The following is a 20,039-nucleotide window of genomic DNA, read 5'->3' on the forward strand; positions in this document are numbered from 1 at the left end:
TGAGCTCCAGCAGTTTGAAATTGTTTCCAGCTTGAAAAGCCGCCCACGCACCAACAGCTACCTGCGGACTACAGGCTTTTCAGAATGTCCTTGCTTTTATTTATACTTGTTTACATGCAACTGCCTCGTGCGCAGAGAGGAAGCATTATGAAATGCACGCTGTCAGTCAACTCCACCTGCCACCTCTCTCTTTGTCTGTCTCATGGTCAGATATTCTCATGAGCATAAGACTGTCGGATGGGGTAATCTAATTAAACAAAACTGACATCAATGTTATCTCTGATGATGAAATTAATCAACTGTTCCATCAATTTAAAATTAATCAGCTGCTTCTGATTCTGATAAACGGAGGGAGCCGCTCGTGCCATAGATTTCTAATCCAGAGAATTTCGGTTGCTATGCAGAAATCAGGATGCAGATGTCCAGATTATCCCACATGTGAAATCATAAATGGCTCCAGAATGCCTGAAAGATAAAATTACTGTGGTGGAAATTATCTTATTTCCTGTGAGAAACCCTTCTGTGAAAGGTGATGAGACAAACGCGTCTAACGAATAAAAAGAGGTTTACAGAGCAATTAGGCGCTAATCACGTTTCATCTGAAAGGACAGAGGTTATGCACAGAGCTGTATGAATGCTACTTTCAGTCTGTCAAAACACCAACCAGTCGTTAGGAACCTTCATCCAAGGTCGAGTGATATGAAGGCACAAGGCGGTTGCCTCCTCAGATGTGAATCACTTGGTCAAAATCTGGTTATATGATAAATTGACATTACACCGGTACCATCATCGACTAAAAATATTACAATCTGCTGCCTTTTTTTAATCCATTTTCAGCACTGCAGCTTTTTGTTGTTCGGGAGTTTTGTGTGTGCACATGCACAAGCAGCCAGTTTTTACAGTCTGCGGTGTGGAGTCGATGCTAAGAGCATTTCAAGTTAAGAAATCGCACATTTCCATTTGAAAAGACTGAATCTGAAACAGCAACCGATGCATGTGTTCACACTGCATGATGGAAATTAGCCGCCTCCTTTATAAATTGCGAGCTATACTTACACACACCAACGTGAATATGTGTGTCCCTGTGCACGTGCATGCCATGCGAATCCATTTGAGTGGCCGGCTGATGTTGCAAACCACTATACAGAGAGGAAACTAATGAGTGTATATTCATGTAATGATCATGGCTCGAGTTCAATGTTGCAAAAGTCAATGACGACTTCAAGAATTTTAGCCAAGATCAATATTTTTCCCTCATCTCAGCCAAATGTTTTAATAGCCAGGATCTAACAACATGCGTGACGCAGGATGTGAACCCGGTCGACACTGTCAGGGTCCGGAAGCAGGACCTTGAAAAAATGTTGCCAGCGGACGTAGTCCAGGCAGAGATTATGTCTTCTTCGAAACCTGTTTGCTTAACACAAATGAGTCGCACGTGGGTTCATTAGTAGGAGACGGGGTTGTGATTCAAGACTTGGGCATCAAGACGCTTTGCTGTGATTTCATTTGGTCCCACGTCTGGTGTAGACACCCACCATATCCACTGTAGTGGGGTTTTTTGAGGTGACGCGGTGGCAGCATGCAGCCTTCACACCATTAGGAGCATCCATCTTCACAGTGGCACAATTCTGTGGGTTGCAGTCTGATTTTTTGTGGCCATTTTGCACTGCTGGATACTAATACGACCGTAATTATATTAAAAGTAGCTCTGAGCTCATTTTCTCTTTTAATTTTACATCCATCTTTGTTGCTCGGCATTAAAACCTAACTATTATAACTGTGCTTTTGTCTGGCATCTGTCACCTGTCAATCAGCCTTCCTTGCCTGTTCAGCCACGGTGCCAATCACAGCTCACCACCCACTTCTTCTATTTTCTGCAGATGCACGAAACATGTATCATTTCCAGTCTGAAACCGTGTTTGCTTATTTGTTTAAATATGAATAATATATATATGTTTTATCCTTCTTTTCCATTTTAAAGCTGAAACGCTGTGTCTCTTAGCTCGCTGGCATTCGGTCGCGCTATGGGGCCTCAAACCGGTAATTTCTTTACTGTTATTAGATTTAACCCCTCGTGATGCCACTGCTGAATCGCCTGCATTCATTCTCATCTGATGGCTTCTCCGCCTCACACAGCAGCACAGGATGAATTTAGATCACTATTTATAACCCTGTTGCAGTGCAGGTTGCTCAGATTATCTTAATTCAAAATTAGCTTGAGCAGTGTCACACCTGTTTCGCTCGACTCTGCTTTATTTCGGATCTCCGAAGACTCATCAAATTAAAAAAAAAGGACTAAAAGTGAGTATTTCTGTCATGTTCTGTTACGCCGATGGCATCGCAACACGGTAAGCTGTTCACCAAAGTTGCCTCATTGCCTGTAGCTGCCTATTCTACTGCTCAGCCACCTGCTTATGCATATAATGGATGTAACTACTGCCATTACAAGCTACTCTGGGAGAATCGAGATGAGTCACAGGTGTTCAGAGCTCTTTGCTAAGGATGCTTTGCTGCCCTTCTTAAGACATGAACCCCCCCCTCGCCCAAAAAAAAAAAAAAATTACTTCAGGTGACACTGAAATGTGGGCTTTGCTTTTAATGGCCCTACTGTGTGTGTGTAGGTGTGCACACACATGCACACAATTGATGCGTAGGGGTGTGGAGTGGTCAACTGATGAGGCACTGTGGAGGCTGAGAGCTCTGGAGAGTGGTGTGTGGGTTGGAAGCCTCCTCTCCTCGCAGTCAAACACACACACACACACACGAGCTGGGGGAGGTGGAGGCAGCAGCGCTTGCTTTCGCCGGCTGTCCATTGATCAGTGGAGAGGTTGGTAGACTTAAAAGATCAGTGTAGAGACTGGTGGAGCGCAGAGAGAGGGATGGAGAGGAGGATGCTGGGGGTCCTGTAGGATACAGCAGAGACAGAGAGACACAGAAGAAGAGGAAGGGGGGGAGAGGAGAGAGAGAGAGAAAGAAAGACAGGCAGAAGCAAAGTGTGTGAAGAGACAGAGAGGAGGGCGATGGGAGAAATAAAGAGGCAGATCACGGCGTCTGGGGTTGCCCTGGGTTTTTAGCAGTCTGGAGGAAGCCTGCTGGTAAGCTCTTGATGTTTCTGTGTTTCTACGTGCCATGTATGTGCACATTCCCCTATTTGTATGCCTGTCTGTGTCTCGTGCTGCCCATGCTTCGGCGTTGAGCCACTGCAGAGAGAGAGGGGGATGCCAGGCGTTTGTCTCCACAGTGCAGCAGGCAGCGGCAGGAGGAGTACAAATCTTCCAGGGCTTGCCTTCCACTGCAGACAAAACCATTCAGTCTGTTATCTGTTCAATTAAAAACAGCGGCGCGCTCCGGGCTGCCGCCGCCGCCGCTACTGCTGCTGCTGCAGGATTCATTCAGACTCTGTGCATGTGTTAGTGTGTGTGTGTGTGTTTGGGAGGGCGTAAGGGTGGGAAAATCACACAGACACTTGCTCGCATTTTCAAGTTGTCGCCTGTGAGGAAAAAGAAGAGTGATATTCCCCAGATGCAGCTTCCGTGTGTGTCTGTGCATGAGCTGGCGTTTCGGTGTTTTCTACGAAATTGTCAGATTGGTGTGATGGAGTAGGAGGGATTGACAGACTGACTGGTGCTTTGTATTGCTCCATCACATCCAAACATGCCAAATAAATCACCATATGGGATCTTCTACATGTTGCCTGCGCTGCGGGCAATTTAAGAAAACAACCTTTTACACTGTACAAAAGCAATCACTGCAGCATTCCTACTACTCAATCTCAAGTTGAATCACAAGACATGTACTTTATGGTATCTCTGGTATCTCCTGGGGTAAACATGTTTCTTTTTTCATGACGATATTAGCATTAAATGTTGAATCTAATACAGCTCCAGCTGCAGTCGCTGGTGATGCAGTCAGTCTTATAAGCAGTGAGCTGAAGGGCTGAACCATCAGATGACCCTCACAGACCATCATTCAGAACTGCACTTGGATTTTTTATTATTTTTTTTTAAATTCTGTTTCATTGAAGAGGATTTATGAAAACACATGAGAGATCATTTGCGCACTTGTGGTTTGAAACAGTGGTGAAAGCATCAAGAAAACATGGATTTCTGTTGCTTATTCCTGATTGGCGGAGCTATTGTACACCAGCCAATAAAACGCGTGCAACTCGAGAAAGTAATATGCTGCGATTTTTGTGTGGCTTCAAATTCAGCTAATGTTCACGGCGATAAGAGAAACATTTTAAAGCAATTTCACCAAAAAAAAAACTTTTATTCCTATTAAAGAGACCAAACATAACGCCCAAAATGTATTTGAAAGTTATGTGTAAAAAAAATCAACTACATATAGGCAATATGAAGGTGTGATCCCCCTCCCCAAACTTTAGTGTCCTAGCTGATCACATATATTGCCAATTAATATAAACCTGTAAATTTCATTGGAAGCTCGGACTTGGATAATAGCCAATCAATTGCAGGGATTAGATATTATCACTCCAATGAGCCGACACTGATTTCATGCAACATTGCCTCTGAGCTCGCTTTTTAAACCACACTCACTTGTGGCTCGTTACACGACTCATCTTGCAACACACACACACACTGACACACACCCCTTGGACGTCCTCGGACCCCTGTTTGTGCACCACTGAGCCAACCAGCTGAAGAATCCCCCTTATGATATGGAGGCAACGCACGTTGACGTGTCGCGCTGCTCTTCCGACCTCTAGTATCGGTATGCGTCTTCTGCACACACACACACACACACACACACGCACATGCGCGCGCGCACACATAACGCACACCACTCTCATGGGGACATGCGGCCAGCAGACGCAGCCACGGTAAGTGGAGCCAGTTTTCTTACGGCACTTTATCTCCCGGAGGTGGGGTGGTGGGGGGGGGGTACAACAACTTTCTCCGCTCTCGGTTTGTCGTTGTTCTTGTTGCCCGTGTTGGAGAAATGGAAGTTTAACAGACTTTTTCTCGCTCGTCGGCACCGTTCCGCCGATCGCAGCCGATCCATGCAGATTGCGCAACGCGGCGTGTGATCGGAGTGAAAAACGTGAAAACAATTCGCCATTGTTGCTTTTATTCAACACTGGCGTTTTTTGCAAACGCTCACTTTGGCCGAAGTCCACCTCATCATCTCAGTTATGCTTTGCTTTGGCCATGTGGGGCTTCTCCAGGGAGCACATTTCAGTGTCTCCTCTTGGTTAAAAAGGGGATTTTCACGCACAAAGCCTGTCGTTTTTGAACCCGGAGCCACATTTGTGCTGTTGTTGAACAATCAGTTATATTTTTCTTTTTCACAACTTAAATGTTTCGCTACTTTGAGGGCTAAGTGTGCTGCTTGGTCCCCCCTGTGTGTGTGTGTGTGTGTGCGCGCGCGCGCGCGTGTGTGGAGGGGGGGGGGGGGGGGGGGGGCAATGCGCAAAGTGTGTGGTCTCCAAGCTCTCCACCCCCGCAGAGACGCACGGTTTGCGCGCACACACACATACGCGCACATGTCCGCACGCACACACAGGCTGAGTCTGTCACGGTCGGGCATGGATGTCTCTGGGTCTCAGGAATGCGCCCGGCGTTTTCTCTGTATTTTTCACATTAAGAGCAGTTTGGGAACCGCTCTCAAAGCCGCTTCTCTGAACCACTGCCACCCGCGGCAAGCGCGCGGCAATAAAACGCAACTTCCGGTTGCGTCTTTCACAATAAGGGTCGACTGGCTTGCGGTAGTCGCGCAAAGGTAGGCTAATGCTTTTCTCGTATGTTCTACACAGTAAATACTGCAATCAGAAAGTCAGTTACTGTTAAATGTAATGATTTACCAAACATTTTCAGATGTTTTTACTCATTAATTAATTAATATGCACATTTTAAAATGTCAAAAATGTTTGAAAAGTATGCGTTATTGCTATTTTTTTGGAGCTGGTGTTAATATCAACTTTGTATTTTCTGATCAACACTCCAAAATCCAACAATTATCAATATACTGTTCCGTTTAAACAAAGCAAAACAACAAAAGCTCTCCATCGAAAAGCTCCAACTAGGGAAATGTAGTTAATCGATTATCACAATAACTGCCGATCCGTTTTCTGCTGATCATCCATCAGTTGATCAACTAATTTCTTTGCGCTCTCTTGCACTAGGACTCCGACTCCAATTTTCTATACATAATTGTATTATAATTTCTGCAGGCTTCTGAGTTTTGGTAAAAAAAAAAAAAAAACAAAGTCTGAAATCGAGCAGGCATTGTGTATACATATACAATTTTAGGCCATTCAACACATTTTCAGTTTTGTGTCCATGTCACGGTTTCCGGTTTGTTCCTAACTCCAGTCAGCTTAATGCTGTAAAGGGGGGGTAGCCCCCGCCTGGAGAGGAGAGAGGGGGAAATTCTTGTGTTTTTGGTATGCGATTACCCAGCGGAGAACCCATGACTGAAGGGGAGGAGGACAAGGAGGAGGAGGAGGAGGACTGGGGTTGAGTTTAGGACACATTCCTTGCCTTCCTCTTTAAGTTAACCACATTATCGGAGCTGCTGACATGTTGCCTCCTCATATGACACCCATACGCTCCCAGCTGATGCCTTACAACAGGACAAAGTGGTCAGTTGACCTCAGTTTGATCCACTGATACCGCAGGAAAACGGGAACTCCTGGTAAAAAATACTGCAGTAATAGAAAAAATCATCAACTGGGGTTTAAAGGACCCTCTCCATGCTTAATAGTATTTGCTTTTAAACCTCACATTGACTGAGAAAAAAAGCAACACTCTTCCTCCTAATTTCCTAAAAAAATCCTCATTTCGGCACTCTATCGGCCATTTTTGTAGTTTCCTCTTGGATGCGTGCTGCTTACGGACTGGTCCCTTGTTGCTAACTTAAAGTTATTGGCTGGTAGCGGCACACAACAAACAGCGTTTTCTGTTTCCGTAAAGTTAGCTCGATTCATTTAACTTTCTTCTAGTTGTGTTTAAAAATAAAGTGAAGGCGACTGCAGGCTCGTGAAAAATGGCACGCTCTTGAAAGAGATGATGTTCAGTCCCGGCGATGAAGATCAACGTTCACTGTTTCTCAAAAACCGACTTATTGACATAAAAACCCTGTTATGGAGACGTGACACACACACGGCATGTTTTTGACACAGCTCCTTTAACAGCAAATTGTGCAAGAAAAAAGAACAAATAAAAACCCTGCATAACCCTGCCACTGTTCGGGCCCCACCCTTCCTCTGATAATTTGTATGTAGTCCCTTAAAACCTGCACCTGTGAAGCCTCAGGTGGTCAGGCACACACACACACTCAACCTAGTTTAGTGTTACCTTCAGAAATACAGCGACATTACATCTGACATATTAAATAGGGCTTGCCAGATTTGCATAAAACCAGTGGAGCTCTGCCTGTTCTTCAGCGCCTCTGTCGAAGCCGTAATCACCCACTCACTAATGACAATTACTATAATGGACTGATTGTTGGATTATACCACCAAAGTGGTTTTAGCGCACATCTGCATAATTGTTCTTAGCATATACGCGCCTGCGGGCTCCTGGCTGCCATTAGCTGTTGCAGAGAAGAGAGTGATTGAGGAGCCGTTCGATGCTTGAAGAACGGCAGCAAGCTGTGTGCCAACTGTGTGGGCGTTTTGAATGTGTGTGTCTGCGGAGTCTGTGCTGTGTGAAAAAGCACGGAGCATTGTCTAATCAAAGATTGTTTTTGCATTAGATTTGTTGTTGGCTAATGCAGGGGATGGAGCAGCTGCATGAGGGGGTCGTACCTGGGGCAAAGTTCACTTTCAGGTGTCAACTCAGGGGCCCTGAACCTGTAGCCTTCGGCTCAGTGGCTCCCAATAACCCGCACAAAAGACTGTATGAATGTATGAATCTGAAGCAGGATGTTTGAGGACGCTGAGTCAGTTTTATAAATAAATGTTCAGAAATGATGATTATACAAGTACACAAGTCATCCTCCATGAATGATGCACGCAAGCCAAGAGCCAATCAGTGACAGGATGCATCATTTTATCAAAATTGTACCAGCGAGGTTGCAGCTGTTAATAGTAGCGCCTCCAACAGGTCAGCTTTTTAAGCACATGAAAAGTTAAAAAATCATTTTTATGGCTTTTGTCTCCTCTTTGTGATATTAAATAAGCTGACTTTTTCCCATTTATAGTGACATTTTGAAAATAAAATAAGGATTCTGTATCAAAATCTAATAACTTCCCAGAAAACAGAAACTCCTCAATGACATCTTCATCAAATCTGCCTCTTCAGTTATATCGTCTTTGTTCAAATGCTGGACCTCGTCCAGCGTTCGTCAAAAATCAGATCCATGAAACTAATGCCACATGACCAACAGATGGACGGACACATCCATAGTACATGGGGGACTGTAGCAGCGTGAGCCAGATCAACAGCTGAACCCAGCTTCCCAGTTACAGTCCCTGTTTAAACATGCAGCGAGGCTTTTAGGGGGGCCAGGCTGAGCAGAGCAGCGCTGAGGAAATGTGTCGGACGTCTTCTTCGAACAAAAAGCCCTTATTTCTTCATCAGATTCAATAGTGGGGACTGAGTCAGCGTAGAGGAAGTATTTGTCTCTGCTGGTCGGTAGGACACCTGAAATCTGCACGGAGGCCACCGTCACTTCGTCTCCTCTTCTTTGCCTCTCGTTGCTCATCTCTTGAAAACAGGCCAACATCCCACACACACAAAATCATGCTCCCTCTTACTCTCCTTTTCTCTGAACAGCACTCTGTGCTAATTACTCCCCGTTTCCATAGCAATGAGTGGCACCTCTTTTTTTTTTTTTTTTGTTATCTTGGATGGCCCGTCGCAAACATGCCTCGCATCATTCAGCTGAGGCAAGGGTATACTGTTGAGTGGATTTTATTTTGCAGAGTGATCGACGTTCATCCCAAAAATATAAAAAACGTACAAATAAATGTTTTTCTTTTGTGATTCTTAAGGAACAAAACAACTGTAGTCATTTATAAAACAAATCTGTGGTTTAATTCCAGGGAGTTATTTTGTGATGAAGCGAGGTATGTTTTTGACTTTTCGACCCCAGTCAGTGTTTTCCTACATTTCCCAGAATGCCCTTTGACAGCTGGAGGTGGAAAGAGTAATAGCAACAGCAGAGTAATTGTTTTGCACCACTTACTTAAAGTGCATTCATCGACTGAGGTGACCACTGCTTTCTTTTGATGGTTCCGTGCTCTGCAATTAAAATTCAGCTTTAAACTCATTTTAGGGGACATTTTATCAAGTTATTTTGAAAGGATCTACTCAGTTCTCAGTGGATGTCACACATTAGGCTCCATAGAAGCAAGTCTGTTCAACGTAGTCACGCATAAACGTGTAACTCAACACTGAAACAAGTCAGAAATTTAGCAATTAGAGGGGGAAGAAGCAACACTGGGGTGGATTGGAGGAGTGTGTGTTTGCGCCTTTGAGTCAAACCTGAGAGAGGGATGGAGGGGCAGGAAGAGAGCGACAGCCTGACAAAACAAAAAAAAGGGTAGATTATCACAGCCTGACTGGCCCTCGGTTCATTACTCATTAAACACACGGGAATGTTGTCTCTCTGTGTCAGGGTAAATGGAGCAAGACTACAAAAGATAGGTTTAAAACTTTCATTTAAAGGATTGAACTTCATTTAAAATTCCACTAATTTAGTAGAGGAGTTTATATCAGGCCACCAGTATGCATAAATATCAGTAAGCCCATAAAACCATCACTTCTTCTTTAATCCATTTTTATGTGACATAAATTCACAACTAATTAATTTCGTTAAATTGTGCTGCGCAAGTAAAAAGTGGGTTTAGCCCTCCTCTTTGCACGTGCCTTAATACTACATTATTCTCAATGACCCTTGGTTTTATGAATGGGCAGCAGGAAGCGCTGCCATTGGCTGAGAGCGAAAGCCAATCCGGGAGGATCATTTGCAACAGAGGCGGGAGTGGATGAATGGGCGAGATTTTTGGAGGTCAGGGCCCGGTGTGTGTGCATCTGTAGGCGCGCGTGTGTGTGTGTGACCTGCTTGGTGTATTGCAGGCGTCTATACATAGCTGTGGGAAACGCAGGCAGACAATCATCCCGGTTAAAATTAGCAGTCAGGGCCACCTGTCTGCTTCTCACAAAGGCGGAAACGCCAGAGCAGGCAGGGCAGAGATGGAGGGAACAGGAAGGAAGGAGAGGGGGGAAAGAGGGACGACGGGGGGCATTGATCACACTGCTGGTTTAACTCCTTCTCTCGTGCTCTCTTTCTTTTTTTCCGTTTTTTTCCACACTGCGACACAGGGAGACATTGTTGGGAGGTCTGGATTCGAGGGTGGGGGGTGGTCGGGGGTCTGGGCCAAGCAGAGTTCACATACCTCTGTGCTGGATCACTGCCAGATTTCACAGAGCACATAGGTGGAAGATATAGGAGAGGAGTCGAAGGACTATTCCAACTTTCTGGGACTTGAGTCCATTGAACACCTTGTGTGATAGAGTTTTGGCAGCAGGCAGTTCTGCATCCTGTGCCGACACTGCAGCATACAGGATGTTAAGTAAAGTGAGAATATTATTTTTGCTACTTTTTTAAAGAATTGCAAACCCTTTTGCAACCTGCATCCCGCAGCCCCTCTCTCTCTCTTCCCCCTATAACGCCATTGTCACTGTATCACAGAACTCTGAAGTTTCCTGCCTTTGTCGTTTGAGACAGCCAACAGGAAGTCTTCATCTTCTTAACTGATGAAGACTTCCTGTTCTAAAACAAGCGTCTTGTTTCCCCGGATCACGATTTTTCAGCCCACTCTTGGTTTTGTTCCTGTGTGCCTCCGCCAGAGTAAGAGTTTGTGGGCTGGGAGTCAAAATGTGAAGTGTTGCAGAAAGACAATGCACAACAGCAGCGAAAGATACAGAACGTATCAGCTCTGCTTTATGACCATCGGAGAATTCGCTTCTTATTACTGCTTTCAAATGCTGAATAGAAAATGTTGGATTTTTAATTTCCCATCGGGGTAAACTCTGCTGTCTTGTTGTCTTACGTGCAGTTAAATCAAACTCCTCATATGATTAAAATGACTCTAACCATAACGTCTCTGTTTTTCAGGACTCCTGTCAGACCTCGAAGAGCAGATGGACGCTCCAGGAGAGGCGGTGGAAAGTCCATCTGTGGCAGTCAAAATGGACGCCGCAACAGCCGGGCTCAGGCGGCCATCTTGGTTTCAGAGTGGGAGCAGAAGGACTGGGCGGCGCTGAAAGGCAACGATGGAGACGAGGAGGGAAATCGCAGTTTAGTTTATTTGCCACATGCACCTCAACCTGAAAATACTCTTTTATTTAAAAAAAAAATAAATCTATCAATCTTTCAGCTCAGGACTTCAAATTTCAGCAAAAATCCTGATAATCATCCAAAAAGTTGAAACCTTTTAGCTGAAAATGAAAAATCAATTAACCCTCAGTCATGCTAGCACCTCAATGAGGCTGTACTGTCAGTCATGCTAACGTCAGTGTGCTAACATGCTGATGTTTAGCAAGTATTTACCAGGTTTAGCATCTTAGGTGTTGTGTGTTAGCATGCTGACATCTCCTCCAATTAGCACTAAACATAGTGTACGGCTGAGATTTATTGCTTTAGCGGATATTTGGTTCTAAACCAACGTACTGAACCAATTAAAGGTGACCTAATGATGTAAAGAATATTCGAATATCACTAAAGTCAAAAGTCCAAGTCAGTCGGACAATCTGGCTAACAGATGCTACGGCTAGAACCACACTGCTAGCTTGGCTAAAAGTCACCTGTTAACATGTTAGTCATTATCCTCGCCCAGATAATCAAACGTGCAGCTTTGCAGGACATGTGAAAAGGTTTTTAAAAGGTCCTGCAGAGCTGCTGAAGTATCTTACATGGAACATTTGAGTCCAGAAAACAAGCTTTTAACATGAGTATTTAACAGTATAGGTGCAAGTGGGAAACAGGCCTGTCTGCTGTGTCGTTAGCAACCCTTCCTCTATTTCTGTTTACATTTAAGACATTTACAGATGCAATATTATCATTTTTGGAGTATTGTTTTGTATTTGAGCTGCAGTATCACAGTATTCTGTGTTTGAAACAAACAAACAAAAAAACATTGATTACAAACTGTTTTCTTCGTCACATCCTCACCTGCATCAGACCGGCAGGGAACCTGCTTGTTTGTCATATTCTCCTCCACGTGAAGTCGTTTTCCTCCTCCTCATTTCCCCTCTTGGCTAAAAATGTGGCAGCTGGGCGGCCATTTTGGCTCCGGTGGGAGCCGCAGAGCCACGGGGCACCCAGCGGTTGCTCAGTAGTCAGTGTAGATCCTGTGGGGCTGGCAGCAGCTACATCTGGCTACTGGGTCTCCGCTGGCAGCCATGTTATTCAGGATTCACGACGGTGATGCAAGGGCTTACTGTTTTATCGAATGATCATTTGTAGCAGCTTTTCAAGTTTTGTTTGGGACTTTTGGACACAAGATGAGTGTATTATTTTCTGCGTATAGCTCCCACCCTCTGTCATCTTCTCTGCCATGCAGCTTTAACATTTCGAGAAATGTCTCGAAAGCCCACCCACTGTGAACAGAAAGGCCTTGAGCAGAGTTAATCCGAGTCTGCATGGATGGTTTTGATGACAGGATTTTTTTTTTCATACAAATGACATTTTGAGACACTGAGTTAAGTCCTGGACCTGGCATACAGTGTAGGAATCTGTGTGTGTCAGTCTACAGCTACATTGTCTGCTGGGTTTCAGGCCTATACTCACACACATCAATGGCTGCATAAAATATAAACGTATGCAAGTGTTTCTGCTGTTTTTATTATTACTTTGGGTATGTACTGTAAATGAGTTATCATGTGAATATATTAAAGCATTGTGGTGTGTTTGAGGAACCAAAAAGCATGGATAATTTGACAACTTTGTGTTTATTGACTCATAAAACATTCTTCAAACAATAAAACAATTTTAAATGTCCGTTTCTGTACAATGCTTGCTAAGCAATTTTATTTATATATAGAAAATGTAAGAGGAGTTGTGTTAAAATGACAAAACTCCTTCAAATTTAATGGCAGGTACTCTGGAAAAAATAACAGCATTCCATCAACAAATATTTTCAAGCAATAAATATGTATTTATAAATAGTGTAAATTTACATCAAGATTAGAAACATAACGAAACAAAAATCACAAATTAAACTTTATTCCATAAGTCTATGTGCAACCCATTCTCTTTGTGACTTGGCTAGTAAGTTTTTTTTTCCTAAATTTTTCTTTTTTTTTTTACCTAAGAAAAACAAAATGTCATAGTTTTGAAAAGAACAAGACAAAGATAAAACGTAAAAGCTGTAAAAAAAAAGAAGAAGAAAGAAACGACAAATAAAAGAAAGAAAATCACCTAAACTCTTCACATTACAAATTTTTTTTGGAGATTTTGCTGTCGAAACAGTCTTAAAATTACTACCATAGAAAAAGACCAGTTAGGCTAGTGCTCCTTAGAAGGAAAAACTGAAGAAAATCTGGAGGAAATTCTAGAAATCAAAGCCAACATTTCATCCTGTTACCAGAATAGAGGAAAAAAGGGGGAGAGAGAGAGCGAGAGAGAGAGAAAGGTTGTCAAGTCAGTAGTCTTTTACGGGTGGTGTTGCCAGTTGTGACAGTTAACAAGTATCTACAAAACATTTTTATCACGCATTAAGAATCCCATTCCCCCCCTCGTCCCCGTTTCCAACCGTTTTTGATTAAGTCCTCCATTAGAACAGGGCGGAACCATTGTCACTAAAGGGGTCTGGGAGGGGGGAAGGGAGAGGAGAGAAAGAAGTCCTGTTAGCGAGCTCAGTGGCGCCCCCTCCCCCCTCCTGGAAGGGCAAGGCTCCAGCACTTCAAACAGGTTGCATAGACAGACACACTCGGCCCCCCTCAGCCTCCAGCTGTCGCTATGGAGACCAGCCATGTGGTGAGGGTGGGGAGACGGCCTTGGCTTTCCTGAATATCAGAAATGGTCCGCGTATGTAGATCTTTGTTCTGTTTTTTTTTTTTTTTTCCTTTTTTTCTTAATACAAGGTCCTGTAAATGGGCTTCATGGCTCCACAGCAGAAGAAGAAAGAGGTGTCACCTAATGTCAAGATGAAGATGAATGAAGAGGAGGGGCCTGGGGAGGAAGATGATACATGAGAATTAGTCCAGTCGCTGGCTCGTCAGCTTGAGGCCTTTGCGGTCAACATGCCCACATGCCATAAACAAGAAAAGCAGCGGAACTAACTTGTGTCTGTGCTCACTGGCATTATGCGGTCTGAAAAACAACTTCCACAGGCTTCCAAGTGTTAAACATCTAGCTTTGAGCTGGTTTTATTGAAATATCTGCACTGATGCAGTGTCAACAGAAGCCACGCCCACGACCAATCAACTTAGAAACTTGCTTTTTTTTTAAAAACTTAAGTAACACCTGTTGGATCAGGACTCGGATCATCACTAGTTTTTGTTTGGTTGGAATGAAAACTCGCTGGCTACCCGACTGCACACAGGTGTCTACTAGACTTACGTCCACACTGTTGTGTTTTTAAACCACCGGACATTTTAATTAAGGTTTCAGATTTAAGCAACATTTGTTTGGTCCATTCACAGAAATGCACTGCGACGCTCTTTCGGTTTGAAAGGAGAGACAAAGTGTCTTGAGTCCACCTCTCCCTCGGTCTGGTGACTTACTAATGTGAACTGGTCATAGACCTGCATCAGGTCGTCCATCCTGTGCTGCTCCAGCACCACGAAGTCGTCCAGCGTGGCGTTGCCTTTCCGGGCGCAGTCCTGGCAGTGCACCACGTGCTGCTTCTTGGAAAGGAGTTCGCGGCGCACAAACAGCAGGTTGAACACCTCCACCTGCAGAGTATAGACACACACACACACACACACACATGCATACAAGGGGCGGTAAAAAACTTCTGTCTCCATGTCATTTCTATTATACTGCATGTCTGAGCTTTGATTTGTGAATCTGAATGAATAGGCTGAAGGATGATGTCTTCTAGAGACAAATCCTGGAGCTGCTCCACAGACAGTGAATCACAGAACAATGGCTGGGACACAATGACAGCAGAAACCACTGAAAGCCCTGCATTCAAATAGAACCCATTAGCCTACCCATTAATTAGCTCAAACAAACAGTCTGCCTTTAATTCAATGACAGGAGACCAGCTGATCACAGGTCGTGGTGCTGTCCAAAAATCACTCAAATGGCAAATTGCAGAATTGTAGCAAGAATGACTCAAGTCCCGACATCTATCATACAGTTCATTTGTGTTTTTTTAGTATTCCAAATTCTTTGATTGTTTTGTGACCACAAGGCTCACCGCTGCGGGGTACAATGTCAAAAATGTCGGGTTATTAGCCCTTTCAACGTCTCAGTCAACACTTCAGGATAATTACAGGGTTTGTGCAGCTCTTAAAGAGTGAATTTCAAGCACCGAAACCAAAAACCGTTAATGTAAATGCAACTGTGAAAAATAAAGTTTACAGAGTTCCTACACATCCAAAGCAATGCACTGTATATTCTGTCACTTTTTTGTTCTACCAGCCCTTCACGTTAACTTTCCATTATGATTTCTTCATGTTTGCTAATTTCAACACTTGGACACAACAAACAAACGCGATGAGGAATCTTAAAGGTTTACATGAGTGATTGTGCAGATAAAGCACCAGATTATGTTGAATATCAAGAAATTTACAAGGAGTGTCCTTGAATTCAAGCATTTTCTATGATTCAAGACTTTGTACGTTCCCTGTACTAAAGTGAATTATCATTTCATGCACACATGCACTGAAACATTTCCACTTTATCCTCTCATACTTCAGACATTTTGTGTAAATCTTGAACCACAAACGATGAGATTCAGACCAGCAGAGACAGAATACATTTGGTTCTAATCCAGCAAGTACGGTGTCAGCATCATTTATAATGTGAGCAGTTAAGGCGAGACTTTTTTTTTTTTTAACTAGAAGTAAGTGTGAGCTGCTTACCCACAAATGTGAAATCCTGTTAAATTTCACACCAATGATACTGAAATGTTCCCGGTGCGCTTACTGACCTCACAGATGGTGCAGTAGTGGGCCGGCTCATCCCTGGTCCTCGGCCTCAGCACCGTTTCCTTGCCGGCTGACGCCAAGGCTTCCTTCACCCACTGGCACTGCTTCAGCGTCCGCAGCAAGCAGTACCTGTGAAAAGAAGGCGCCGTGTCAGCTCTAAAAACAAACCCGGCTGCAGAGTCAAACATATAATGCAAACAAACTGCTGGGAGTTGAAAGTGACGGATTCGGTGACTCACTTGATCATCTCGAACAGCTTGTGGTCGGACACTTTGATGTTGCGTGCCATGTTCCAGGAGAGGTGCACCATGGGAACCATGGACTTGACGCTCTGGAGCTTATTCCACTCGTAGCGCTCCACAGCCAGCTTGTACTGGTGGGCTGAAAAAGCAGTGGTAAAACATACTGAAACCAGGAGACCTTTCTGAGCACTGAATGATGTCATCATAAAGAAGAGAGATCAAGAGGTAGTTGTGCATGTAAACCAGGCCATTCTGTGAACAGTGTAAACAGGTGTGATTCCCATACCGGTGAGGGGTCCTACGTTCCAGGCGATGTTGTTGCACCAGCCGATGGCCTGCACCCAGTGGACAGTGCCGGTGTTGAGCCACACCAGGTCGCCCGGACGCTGGATGAACCGATAGACGGGCACGTCTGCCTCGTACAGGTCCTCCAGGTTGGGCCACCACGAGCCCATCAGGAAGTTGATGTTGTTCCTGGAGGTGAGGAAAGGGAAGGAGAGTCGTGAGGGAATTGAGGGAAGTTGGTGACAGTGAGACAAAATGGAAAAGTATGGTGGGAGGCCCTCGTCCAGTCCTGCTTACTTTTCACAGAAGTTGCTCATCACTCCCCAGTAGGGCTCTGGTACTGCAAACCATTCACAGTCTCCTGGGCCAATGTTGATGTTGACGGCACAGAAGTTATTGTGTTCCTGGTGGCCTGGAGAGATATACACGAAAGCTCGTCAGTGCACAAATCCACACACCGAAACTGACGCACAGCTCACAGAACAAATAAAACGGTCCGGCCTGTTCCAGAGAGAAAGCATGAGCTCGAGCGTGCACTTGCCTGGTATCCTGCTCCCAGGGACCTTCATGTAGAGCTGAACGGTGTTCATACCCAGGATGGTGTGACCCACGTGGCTCAGCAGGTTGCCGGCCGACACGACTCGAGCGAAGGCCGGCAGTTTGCTGAGCTCCTGGAGTTGCTGTTTCCACCTGGTGGAGAGCGAGTGAGACAAGTGGTCACTGTGAGATCAGTTTTAAGACTGCGGCAGATGAGGCAAAATGAGGTCCATACTCACTTCCTTTCGTCCGACACGTCGATGTTGGTTCCAAACTTGATGTGCTTTAAGGGGCCCCTTCTTTTGCGTGCAACACTGAAGACAAACAAAGAATTTACTATTAGCTACACACAATAACTTTAATGTGGTCACAACCTTCCAATCTGAATTCAATTCAGTTCTGAACCAAGTATCAGAGTCCAGAGCTTTCTAAAGTAGAACAATAATCAAACTCAGAACAGAACAACGTTAGGTACCTCTCTGCTGATGCTGGCTCTGTGTCCGAGGGCTCCTTTAGTGCCTTCTTTTCGTTTTCCTCCTGAAAACAAACAGGAGACGCTTTAAGCAAACGTGCTAGCAGTGAATCTTTTTGGCAACCTCAGATGTCCTCAAACTGGACGATGGTAGCAGTCCGTGGCATTTTTGTTTTCACACATTTTGTATCTTGTCATCTAAGTGAGACACAATCCACCGGCCGTGGATTATCTGATGCCTGAAATCCAGTGATATTAGCACCTAAAATGCACTGATAGCATACATGTACTGGCTGATATTTGATTTCCACCTGCTGCTGTCGGCTCAGAGGAGAGCACAGTTCCACAGCTGAGCAGACCAGTACAGTTGCTGGCACTCCTCAGTGCAGCTGGGGGCTGAGTTGAGGCAGTGTTACGACTTTAACAGTGTCTCCCTGGAACTGCCAAAGGAGTGCAGGCAGAAATGTGTATGGGAGGGAATTCAACGGCTGTTCCCACTTTTATCAGTACGTTATTACATGTCCCACTCGAGGAGAGGGGACACGCATGCTGCTTTGGCAACGTAAAGGGTGCATTTTGGGAATGTATCCAAAACCACCACTATGTGACTCAGACCACAATGCTGTCCACCTTGGCCCATACTGGAACCCTCCAGACATGGAATGATGAATGAGTGGATTGTCTGAGAGGATGTTCTGACTGTACATCACGGGCCACCTTGATAGACACCAGTGAGAACTTGGCTGGGAACAGACTGTAAACACTTTGGTGTGGACAATGTTGTACCAAGAAAATGCATCCAGGTTTTTCCAAGATCAAGACCAATGCCTCAAGAATTTGATGAGGCAACAACTTGGCCCTGGCCAGGAAGTTATCCTAACAGCAGAGGTGGTTTCTCACACTTTTAAAAGCACGAAGAGTCACCCAAAGCTCATACAAAAGTATCTGCTGCATAGAATTTACTGTCATCTTGATGAACCAAAACAATGTCTGTGCTATGTTTAAGGACTTTTCATCTGCATTCAGTACTCTAAGACTGCATGTTTTAATGGAAAGGCTGTTGCAGTCACAAATGAAGAGCAGAATCATCAGATGGGTCGAGTCCTTCTTGACTGACATATCGCAGTGTGAGAGTAAATGCTGCAGTGTCCTCCCCTATTATCACGAACACTGGGGACCCACAAGAGAGCTTTATCTCTCCAGTCCTGTATCCTCTGATGTTTTCAATTTGAAATCTGCTGATGACACAGTGATTGTTGGTTCGATTGCTGGAGATGAAACAAACTATCGTGGATGTGCGGATGAGTTCGCTCAACGGTCACGCTAGTTTTCTTCAGCTAAATAAAAAGGATACTAAGGAAATGATCTTTGATTTCAGAGCAGGCAGAAGGACACAACAGCAAGCAGCTAATAACACAAAGACACAAAGAGAATCTGTGAAAGGATAATAACTCAACCTTCCTGACACAATGACGGCACATATTGCAGCAAAACTGACCCGTAGGGACTCCTGGAAGGAAGCAGCCTGATACTGGGCGTATTTGGCGATGGTGGTGTGGGCGCGGGCGCTCTCGCAGCGCCACATCTTCTTGATGCCGGTCGGGTCCCAGTTCTCGTCGGCGGGCTGAGAGAGCTGAGTCCAGACCTCCACCAGGTGCTCCGGGTTGGCCTCGACCAATGTCTTTGTTGAGAACAGACCCAAGTCTGCAGAGAGAACGGAGAAGGGAAACAAATCATTAAAACACTGATGTCCTTGTGACTGATATACTGAGGAAAAACACACACAGTGGACATTGTAAAACAAAGCATTTACCAAGTTTGAGTGCTCCAGCCAGTCCTCTGATGACAGTGACGGGGTTGGAGGGGTTTGTGCAGAACTGGTGCAGTGGGGGGAAGAAAGCATCCCTCTTGTTCTCCAACTGACCCAGAAACAGGAGACAGGAAGTTAAAAGCAGGTGGTCAAAGTACTGTGTGATACCCTAAGACTAATAAAGGCTCGTCATTTTGAGAAATACTCACATAGATGCTGGGTGTGGGTGGGTTGAGCTTGTCTTTGGGCAGGGCTGGCGAGGGTGGAGGGGGCAGCCGGGGTGGGGGGCACTTGTCGAGGAGGATGCTGCTGTTGGAGAGGCCGTTCCTCCCGAGGTTCCTGCGCAGAAACAACACAGAAAATGGTTTTAGCGATGCAACACAGAATATAAATCAGCCAGGGCACAACTGACTTCATAGACTTGTTCTCTGTCAGATCTGATAGAGCTCTATGTAATCTATCTTGGCAGTCCATTTAAATAAAGTCAATGCATATGCAGGGTATGATGCCACATTTAAATCTGATTAGTTTCCATTTGATGAGGGAAGTGAAACCAAATGGAGGAATGCATTCAACTGAATAATCTGTGCTGGATAATATCTGCATGGCAACAAGACTGCCCA

General features: G+C 44.7%; 1 protein-coding gene across 2 annotated transcripts in view; it reads right to left on the bottom strand.

The window, feature by feature from the left end:
• Nucleotides 1–12,901: 12,901 nt before the first annotated feature.
• The window catches only part of LOC121627331 (histone demethylase UTY-like), a 32,070-nt gene continuing 24,932 nt past the window's right edge, over nt 12,902–20,039 (bottom strand). For both annotated transcript variants that reach the window (XM_041966183.1, XM_041966182.1), the window contains 12 exons: nt 19,626–19,755; nt 19,420–19,525; nt 19,105–19,310; nt 17,610–17,671; nt 17,374–17,448; nt 17,139–17,287; nt 16,895–17,009; nt 16,599–16,786; nt 16,310–16,451; nt 16,073–16,199; nt 14,697–14,867; nt 12,902–14,142 (listed from right to left, as the gene is read on the bottom strand). In XM_041966183.1, coding sequence (XP_041822117.1) covers nt 14,113–14,142; nt 14,697–14,867; nt 16,073–16,199; nt 16,310–16,451; nt 16,599–16,786; nt 16,895–17,009; nt 17,139–17,287; nt 17,374–17,448; nt 17,610–17,671; nt 19,105–19,310; nt 19,420–19,525; nt 19,626–19,755 — 1,501 coding nt within the window. In that variant the 3' untranslated portion in view covers nt 12,902–14,112. The remainder of the gene's footprint in view (nt 14,143–14,696; nt 14,868–16,072; nt 16,200–16,309; nt 16,452–16,598; nt 16,787–16,894; nt 17,010–17,138; nt 17,288–17,373; nt 17,449–17,609; nt 17,672–19,104; nt 19,311–19,419; nt 19,526–19,625; nt 19,756–20,039) is intronic.

This window comes from Chelmon rostratus, chromosome 24 (genome assembly GCF_017976325.1).
Source record: "Chelmon rostratus isolate fCheRos1 chromosome 24, fCheRos1.pri, whole genome shotgun sequence".
Taxonomy (NCBI): Eukaryota; Metazoa; Chordata; class Actinopteri; order Chaetodontiformes; family Chaetodontidae; genus Chelmon; species Chelmon rostratus.